The following is a 10,319-nucleotide window of genomic DNA, read 5'->3' on the forward strand; positions in this document are numbered from 1 at the left end:
TGACTTTGCTGAACCACATTTTTACTTAGCCTCTTCCTTTGTGCTGTCATCATAAATTCACGATGCCCTGAAGAAAATGAAGATGCTCAGAGAAATACAGCCCCTGACTGAATCTCCCTGTTTGGATTAAAGAATGTGAGTCAGGAGTCCCTTCTTCACCTAAGATACTAAAACTCAGGTCTTTTTTTTTTTTAACTTGACTTTATTTTATATTAGTGTCATGTGTACAGCACAATGGTTATACATTTATATAATTTATGACATGATCCCCTCGATTACTCTAGCACCCTCCTGGCACTATACATACACATTAAAATATTATTGACTATATTCCCTATGTTGTACTCCACATCCCCATGATTGTTTTGTAAGTACTGATTAGTACGTCTTAATCCCTTCACTATTTTCACTCGGCCCCTCAACCCTCCTCTCATCTGGCAGTCACCAGTTTGTTCTCTGTATCTGTGAGTTTGTTTTAATTTTATTTGTTCATTTATTTTGTTCCTTACATTCCACATGTAAGTGAAATCCTATGGTATTTATCTTTCTCTGTCTGAATTATAATATCCTCTAGGTCCATCCAGTTCATTGCAAATGGTAAGGTTTCATTTTTTATGGCTGAGTAATATTCCATTGCATATATGTATCATAACTTCTTTATCCAATTGCCTATTGATGGGCACTTAGGTTGCTTCCATATCTTGGCTATTGTAAATAGCGCTGCTGTGAACATAGGCGTGAATAAATCTTTTTGAATTAGTGTTTTGGTTTTCTTTAGGTAAATACCCAGAAGTGCAATTGCTAATTCATAAGGTAGTTCTTCTTTCTTTTCCTTTCTTTTCCTTTTTTTTTTTTTTTTTTTTGAGAAACCTCCAAACTGTCTTCCATAGTGGCTGTACTAATTTGCAAACCCATCAGCAGTGTATGGGGGGTTCCTTTTCTCCACATCCTCACCAACACTTGTTGATTTTGATTTATCGATGATAGCCATTCTGACAGGTTTTAACTTGTGGTTTTAACTTGTATTTTTCTGATGATTAGTGACCTTGAGCAACTTTTTATGTCTATTGGACATCTGTATGTCCTCTTTGGAGAAATACCTATTCAGGTCTTCTGCCCATTTTTAATAGAATTGTTTGCTTTTTTGGTGTCAAGTTGCATGGGCGAACTTCAGGTCTTGATAATGGTTCTGAGAGCTCATAATCAGCCTCAGGATTGTTTGTATGGAGCCACTGACCGACCGAAGCAAGTTCCTGGGAGCTACCAAGTAGCTGACAAATGAGGAAGTGTGATCTTTGACTCATCCATTCGTTACACAACTAATCGGCACTACAGCACTTGGGTGTTCACTGTGTGTCGGCATATGCCAGAGCCGCACCTCTCCATTGCTGGAATAGCTTGCCCAGCTGGCTTTTGAAGCATCAAAAGATGTTTGTTGATTTGGAAGAATCCATGCCTTTTCTATTATCTAATGAGCTATGTCAAGCCTGCCATTTCTATTTGCTAGCAATTCTCCAGTGTGAGAATTTAGTTGTGGGCTGATGTTATGTCTTGGGCAATTCCTTTGAATTTCTCTGGAGCCACCCCTGTTAATGTGGCTTGTCCTTAGGATTAAAGTCTACTTACTATCAGAAGGCAAACACCTGTCCTCGCAATGAACACAGCTAAAATTATAGTCAGAGATTCACATCTCATCCTCTTTCTTAGGCTCTCAAAGGCACAATTTACTTTTGGCTGCCATTTTTCTGTCTGAATTATCTCCCTGCCATCCAGGCACTCTAGACCCCATCATTGTTCTGTCACCTGACTGCTACTCTAAAGTTTTGCCATACTTGGATCCAGCTCCTCCATCTTTTCTTTTACGGTCTACATCTCTACCTATAAAATGCTCTTTACTCTCCACTTGACCTCACACTCTCTGCTCATTCATAGCTTTGGCTCATGTCTTCTTACCGCCTGTTCTCTGTCATTTGCTCCTCTTATTAATCGCTCAATGTCTCATATTAAAAAATCTTCAAGAGACAGACTCTGATTGGTTCACTTAGTCACTGGAGTGCCTACTGCTCAATTTATAGACCAAGGTATAGGTGGCTATCCTTGCATGAGATGCCCATTCACTTATGGCCAATCTAGAGGATCAAAGGTATCAGCATGGGACCTAAGGAGAGAAAGCCTTAAAAGAGGGTCATGAGTGTGAAGTTGAGGTTATTAAGACTTCAGGACAACCAGGTTAACCATTTTAGTTTAAATCCTAACTCCACAACTTCCTATATGACCTTAACAGGTAAGCCTGTCAGGTATGCAGACATTTGTTGTACCTGATCTCTGAGGTTGTTTACAGCCCTGGAAATCTAATTTAGTGATTCCCCCAGATCTCAATAGCACATCTGCTATTCCGGGCTACTCGTCCTGTCTCCTGTATGATTGCCACATTTACCTGCTATTCTAGATAGAAAGACCACTGTCTCTCTTTCCTCATCATAATGGGTTTTATTATTGCGTCAACTGGTAGTCCTTAATAGACTCAGGATGTTGCCACGTGGGAGGCAGAGTGTTGAGAGGACAGAATGCTTGCTCCTGTTTCTTTACGCTGTCATGGAGGAAGGGAGAAAGTATGGGCAGACACGCTCTACTCCTGTATCCTTCACGAAGTGCTCCCCAAGTGGGTGAGAGTGACTAACTAGAATAACAAGAATGGGAAAGCTCTCTTTTGGATCCAATTACTCTCAGAAAACTCAGGATATCTACTCCTCTACGCAGTGAACATACCAGAACATGCTCTGCCCCTCAGAGAGGGAGGAATACAATTTGGGGTGGGGGGATATATAGTAGAAAGTCAGTTCTTGATCTCTTTAATTAGCCACAAAGCTAGCATTTTGATCTTGCTATGTTTAACTCCTATGATTACATATCCACCACTTTGGAAGTTGGCTTAAGAGCGTGAAGTATGGTTAATTAGCACCATATCCTAATTAACCATTCCTGGGCCTGCGTACTTGAGAAAGGATGTCACTCCAGTTCTGAGTACAGAATAGGGCGGTTTGCCTTAAGGGTCCCAAAGCAACCTGAGCAAACGTCACTCAGTAGGGATACTGGCCTCCTACCAGGGAGTCCCAGGCCCATGACTCAATCAGGAAAGATGCACCATTTCTCATTTTCCTCTGTTGCTCAATAAAGTGCAAAATGTACTAGTTTTGGATTCAAGGATTTGAACTCAAACCTCGGCTCTGTTGGTTCCCAGTTGCATGAGTCTACCTCTGAGTCTCAGTGTCTCTGTTTTTAAAATGGGCCTAACAACACCAACCACAGAGAGCCCTTGTGAAGGTTTCATTCAATGAGAAAATAAATGGGAACCGCTTTTTTAAACTCTACAGATAAGAATGGTTGCCATCAATCCCACCGAGAATGAACACACTATACTCTCCTTACCTACCCGCCTCTCTCTGCTTTTCCTGCTAGGTCCCGGTAGTTCTTGGCTGGAAGTTAAAAAGATGCAGTAATTCTCTCCATGACCGTAGCATTGCTAAGTGTTCCATGAGCCCCTTGATACAAGAAAAAGGAGAACTGGGGCCTTAACGTGGCTAACAGGGGCTAAATTTGCCTAGCAGGTGGGAACTCTGAAAACAGTGAAAAGTACACTTGAGAGAATCTTTGGCTGCTCTTATCATCTGTCAAAGAAATATAGTCAAACTTGAATCCACACCAAGAAGATACTGTCATGTGCCATCTTGATTGATTTGAATTTGATAATTTTTTCAGTCAAATACCATAAAAATGATTAGTAGTGACTTTTAATATATTAAAAATTGTGCATAGAGAGCCATGTGAGTTCTTTGCCAACAGTCAAACCAGGAATGAGACTGTTATCCACCTCTACTACCCCCGATCTAGTCCAAGTCTCAGTGTCCCACGATGGTCTCTTCATCAGCCTTGTCTTGGCCTTAACTGGAACCCGTCTCAAGTTCCTCCTTAATAAAGCTTCCCTACCGTTGTCAGTTTGATTTTCCTGAAGCACCACTACGATTATATCAGTTCCCTGCTCAGAAACCTGTACTAGTTGTATAGTCACACTTTCTAGACTTGCTTTCCATTCCTTCTTTTTAGGTACCCTTCAACTCTTTCAAATGGAAGTTGTATCTATATGGATCAGCCAGAGTAACCAGGTGCAAGCAACGGACACTGTCTCTGGATATTGGGTGGTTTGCAGACTAATTGACAAAACCAGAGGATCAACCACAGTCTTACATTTCTAGGGGCCCAAAGCCATGTCACAGAACAGGCTTTATAGGAAAAACCCTTTAGTTGTTTTCCCTGAGCACTAACCTACTTCCACTTCTGTGTCAGAACTTCGATTTTATTGCAACAACTACTGTTGCCAGTATCTGTGACATCTCTTCACCAAGAGTTAGGTTTTGAGGGGTTTGAAAGCCAGATACTTCTTCTACCTTATTGATAGAAATAAATATATGTACATGCAGTACTGCTTCCTGATATTGCTCACTTCAAAATCAGCGTCTCCGTGGATAAGTCTTATCGATGGAGTCTGGATTACATGGTTATGCCACAGTTGACAGGAAAGCTAACTAAGGGAGTTTTCTTAGCTTTTACTTTAGGAGTCAGGTGTGGGGGTGGTGAGACTTTCAGGTAGTACATTCCTGAAACATAGTAAAGGTGGTTGAAAATTGCTGGGCAGCCAGAAAATGTGACAAATATCTACATAGAGTCACCCTGATTTGCCTAATATTAATATGTAGCCTTCTCTTTTTTCCTTTTACTATTATTATTTTTTAATACTTCTTAATTTTTTATTACAGTTGGCATACAATATTATATTAGTTTCAGGTGTACAACATAGTGATTACATAATTATATAACTTACGAAGCGATCATCCCAATTAATCTAGTACTCATCCGACACCGTATATAGTAATTACAATATTATTAACCATGTTCCTCATGCTACACTTCACATCCCCATGACTAGTTTGTAACTATCAGTTTGTACTTCTTAATCTCATCCTCCTTTTCACTCCCTAAACCTCCTCCCATGTGGCAACCATCAACATTTTCTCTGTATCTATGAGTTTATTTTGTGCTTTAGATCGCACACATAAGTGAAATCATATGGCATTTGTCTTTCTCTGACTGACTTCACACAGCACAATACCCTCTAGGTCCATATTGTTGCAGATAACATATAGCCTTCTTGCATATTTAAACTTACTCCTGCCCGAGATAATGCAACTATCCCCCAAATGAAAACAGGCTTATCCTCTGTCTAAAAAGAAGACAAATCAAAATCTCATCAGTCAGGGCATTCAGCCTTAGGAGCAGGATTTCTGAGTGATGTACATTCTTTTCTCTAGTTCCATCTGGATTCTATCTTTATATTGTAAAGATAGAACCATCATCACCACAAACCTCCAGTTAAATTACTAAGGGGCTAGCAAAGAGGGAAAAGGTACAATTAATTATGACACAGCAAGGAAAAAACACAAGTACATATTATAGCCTTTCCGCCCACATTAAGTGGTCAGAGCTGGTATTTATGTCTTCTTTCCTCCACCATCCATTCCATGCTCCTTTGCCCTCAGTTAGTATGTTGACTGGATGATTCTATGGCTGCTTTTTATTTAAAACATCACTGAACAAAGAAGCACTGGAACATTGTGAAATCGTGTGTGTGTGTGTGTGTGTGTGTGTGTGTGTGTGTGTGTGTGTGTGTGTGTGTGTGTGTTTCTGCCTCTGGCTCCTGACACAGAGTGCCTAACACCCTTGTAAACTTTTGAGTGGGCTCCTGGATGGCTCTTGCATGCGGGCTGATCACCAGAAAGATTAAGCCAAGGTTAGAAGCTTCGAATTTTCGGCTCCACTCCCATTCTCCAGAGAGGGGAAGAGGGCTGGAAATGGAGTTAATAACTAATCATGCCTACGTGATGAAGCCTCCATAAAATCCCAATAGTATGAGGTTTGGAGAGCTTCCAGGTTGGTGAACACATCCACGTACCAGGAAGGTGACTCACTCCAACTCCATAGGGACGGAAGCTCCTGAGCTAGGACCCTCCCAGGCCTTGCCCTATGTATCTCTTTATCTGGCTGTTCATCTCTATCCCTTATCATATTCTTTAATAAACTGGTAAACCTAAGTAAAATGTTTTCCCTGAGTTCTGTGAGCTACTCTAGCATATTAATTGAACCGGGGCGGGGGTGGGGAATGAGAGGTTGTGAGAACTTCAGATTTATAGCCTATCTGTCAGAATCACAGATGACAACCTGGGCTTGTGCTTGGCATCTGGAGTGGGATTGGTCTTGTAGGATGGAACCTTTAACCCATGGGATCTGACACTATTTTCAGGTAGGCAGTGTCAGAATTGAATTGAGTTAAATTGCGGTCCGCCCAGCTGGTGTCTCAGAGGACTGCCTGCTGGGAGAAACCTTCACATTTCTGGTATCAGAAGTGTTGTGGATGTGAAAAGAGAAATACACAGGAGAAAAAACTGTTTTGTTTTTCCTCACAGAAGTGTAAGGTTTATCCTGAGTTTCAGACATTTCCCTTTCCTGCCTCCATTGTAAAACAGCAACCCTATTTCTCTTTGATAATCGGTATAAACTTTTCTAGTCAACCACAAAGCCCCCTTTTGCTTGTTCTTCAAATGACATGATGAGCCCCCAATGACCAAGTGACCGTTTTAGCTTTTATTTCAGCGTCATCATTTTTGTGTCCCTGGTAGAAACAACCTTCTAAACTGGCAGAGCTCATAGCTGTAGAAATGAGCATCAAAATTTTCCTAAGTGGGTCAACAGATGTAATAGTGAGAAATGACTCATACACCATTTCATTTTTTTTCTTGCTTTCCGTCCTGCTCAATCTTGGAAGTATTGTAGGTCATGAGTAAAAAGGTCAAAACAACATGCTAACATGTGGTATACGGTGCCTCCAAAATCTAAAAAGGTCTGTCAAGGAACACGCTTCTTTCTTAATGGTGAAAATTGGACCTACTTCTTCCTTTAACCATGATATCCAACTCCCTGGACTTTATGAGGGACTGATATATTAATGGAATGGCAGCCCTTATGTTTTCATGGGATACCTCGCTCACTTTATACACATATGTATCTCTCCCAAGATAGTTAAAGCACCTGCTGTATCTTGACCTCCAAGTCCTATTAATGTGATGTCATCAACATAGTGGGCCTACATCATGTCTGTGGAATAGGACAAAAGTAAAGATGGTAGCACAGAGGCAGAGCTGATGTAACGCCAAGGCAAGACAGTGAAGGTGGACAGCTCTGCCTGCCAGGTGAAAGCAAATTGCAACTAATACTTTCTCCTTATTTGAATGGACAAAAAACAGTTACCACATTCATAGATGAACACCAGATGTTAGGAACTGTGATTTGCTCCAGTAAAGAAACCACATTTAGAAAAGCAGATACAATTTGAGTTACTACCTAGTTAAGCCTATAATAATCCACTATATATTTTTGAGAACTGACAGCTACCTAGGCAAAGCAGATATGTTAAAAAGAGATATGAAGGTAATTTTACTCCTGCAACTTTCAGCTCTTTTTAGATTGCACACACAGTTCTGAGCATCTCCAGGAATGTAGCGTTGCTTTTGGCTTACTCTCGTGGTAGGGAGGGGACGCTCTAGAGCTTTGCTGTCCAATACCATAGTCACTAGCCACATGTGGCTACAGAGCAGCTGAAATGTAGTTACTCTGTGATGAGATGTTCTCTAAGTATAGAATATGCACCATATTTTGAAGACTTAATACAGAAATAAATATATTAATAAGTTGTATATCGATTAGATATTGAAATGATACCTTTTTGGATATATTGGGTTAAATAAAATATACAATTAAAATTAATTTCAACTGCTTTTTTTTACCTTTAAAAATAAGGCCACTGAAATTTTTTTAAATTATATACATGGTTCACATTATATTTTTATTGAACAGTACTGCTTGAAGGCTTAATTTGCTTTTCTTAGCGTAATAGCTATTATAAACGGGGCTAGGAAGCAAAGTTGGAAATCATGCCAATTACTAAATCCATCTATTCCAGCTATATCCTCAACCACAAGATGGGTTTAGCCTCATAGGGCCCAAAGTGAGGCTGACTAGAATTAAAGCATTTATAATGTGATCGCCATAGGCTGCTACTTGACTGGTAAATTTATAGTGACATTCTAGTTTCCCATTATTTCAAAGCCAAAGGTTTGGATATTTTTCCCTCCAAGTGTATGTTTACCTTGATAAATAGCTATCTCTTTGGAGAAAATGAGGAGGAAGAGGCTCAGTATAAACTTGCCATGTTATCAAGAGTCTTTTGTCAAGGGTATGCACCTTTCATTTAAGGGGCTCAGAGTTTTGAAATAAACCAGACCTTGGGATTGAGTCAGGAAGTGGGATTCTGTATTGTAGTGGCTCAAGTAAGGTCTCTTTCTACCCAACTCAAGTTTTTTTTTTTTTTTGGTTCCATAAATCAAGTAAAACCTTGTGGTAGGCTGCCTGTTTCACTTCTGGATCTTCTGATTAATTAATTAGATACCATCAACATTAGACCATTCAGATCACCACTATAGTATCTTTACCAATTACAATAATTATAGACACCATGCCTCTGATGGTTAAGTATGGTACTTGGACTTTCTCCAGTACCCTACCCCCATCTCATCACTCTTGTCAGAATCAGAGAGACTATTTTACACAGGCAGTTCCTCCCATCTGCATCTTTGGTCTACATGTGATTTACAAAGATTCTGGCTTTCCTCGAACCAAGATATTTCTCAACGGTTTGATGATATAAGTATACTCTTGATCTTTAATGGGAGCTATGCTGAATCACATGTAATAAATCTACTCCAAAATCTCTGACTTCCTCAACTTTTCTATTCCTTCCTCTCCATTATACCCAGGAATTTCTGACTTTTTGGCCTCCTTTGGTGGTCTATTTTTGAGTCAGTTTCCAGTCAGTCAATTGTGATAAACAATTAGACTCACTCCCAGCTGCTGGAGCTAGGATTTTCACCCAAAATTTCTGGAAAGAAAACAAACAAACAAACAAACAAAAACACGATACTGAAAAATACAGCCTAATCTTATTTATATGCTTCTTTTTTGGTCAAGCCCTTAATCCCACGCACATTCTACATGTTTTTGCTGACAAAAATTAGCAAAAACTTAAAAGTCTTTTGATGTCTTGTCCTTCTTCCTGGTTCTGGGCCCCTGGGAACATGCTAGGATACAATTCTGTTTGCACTAAGTTTGAAGACAATCAGAGATGATAAGGATGAGGCAAGAAAGAGAGGGGCTACCTCTTGCAAGGTAACTCCCTACAGAAGATTATGGATGAGGAAGAAACTTTTCTCTACCCTCTAGGTTCTTTTGACTGGTCTAATAATCAAACAGAAAGACTAATCAGCAAGAGAAAAATGACCAAATTTAATTACATACATATGTGTGGTTACTCTGCATATATGAGAGGTTTTAAGGCAGGAAAAATGACATTCTGAGCTAAGGTTCACCTTGGGGCTTCAGCGAGGAGGAAGGTCATTGCAGGATGATAAGAAGAGCATATGTTCAGTAAATAGAAGTTGGCCCTGACCTATAGATAGGTCAAAAAGTTTATTTCTGATAATCTCTTATTATGGGCAAGGCCCATAATAAGATTAATTCAAATTCTTTTAGTTAAGTGAGGGAGAGGGGACAGAAGTTTCCCTTCAGCCTGCAAGGTCTTGGTTGCCTTTAGCTCAAAACAATCCACATACCATTACAGCACATCTTGGGATGACTTTCTCTGAACCCCTATAAGATCATATGGGCTCCCCAGTGGAGAGGAGGAGGAGCTGTATCTGCTGGCAGAAAGTTCGGTGGGATTGGGGATACTCTGAATTACATGAATCACATGAATCCCCCCTATCAAATCAATTTGGGGGGACCTACTTCTTTCTGGTCAATGCCATAACTTTTGCAACAGACCTGATGAAGCTATGGACTCAACTAAAGTTTTAATTTAACATGCTGCAGAATCAAAGTTTGAATATTAAGTAGCAGCAGGAAAAGTGAAACTAGTCATCATGTCCAAGAGTGAGTAGGAGATGGAACAGAAAGACAATGTCAGTAGTACTGAAAGCCAGTCATACTCAGGATTGTAGTGATGTCCTGGAGAGGCCAGGTAAAATAAAGGTAGGAAGTCAGATGTAGTCAGCTGTGATCCTGACATGACTTTTTCTTGGGTGTCAACCTCCTGGGACTTTGGGAGGTCACACCCTCATAAGGCCAACTTAGGGTTGGTCTGGAACAAGGAAGGG

The 10,319-nt window shown here is 40.2% G+C and overlaps 1 protein-coding gene across 2 annotated transcripts in view; it reads left to right on the forward strand.

The window, feature by feature from the left end:
* Nucleotides 1-4,332, forward strand: part of SUSD1 (sushi domain containing 1) — a 178,156-nt gene extending 173,824 nt beyond the window's left edge. Inside the window, exon 16 of one of the 2 annotated variants that reach the window (XM_023525164.1) lies at nucleotides 3,460-3,606. In XM_023525164.1, coding sequence (XP_023380932.1) covers nucleotides 3,460-3,500 — 41 coding nt within the window. In that variant the 3' untranslated portion in view covers nucleotides 3,501-3,606. Of the gene's footprint in view, nucleotides 1-3,459; nucleotides 3,607-4,104 lie in introns of those variants that run through there. The other variant, XM_023525166.1, reaches the window with a different exon arrangement.
* The last annotated feature ends 5,987 nt before the right edge of the window (nucleotides 4,333-10,319 follow it).

The sequence above is a fragment of the Pteropus vampyrus genome, unplaced genomic scaffold, assembly GCF_000151845.1.
Source record: "Pteropus vampyrus isolate Shadow unplaced genomic scaffold, Pvam_2.0 Scaffold535, whole genome shotgun sequence".
NCBI classification, from domain to species: Eukaryota; Metazoa; Chordata; class Mammalia; order Chiroptera; family Pteropodidae; genus Pteropus; species Pteropus vampyrus.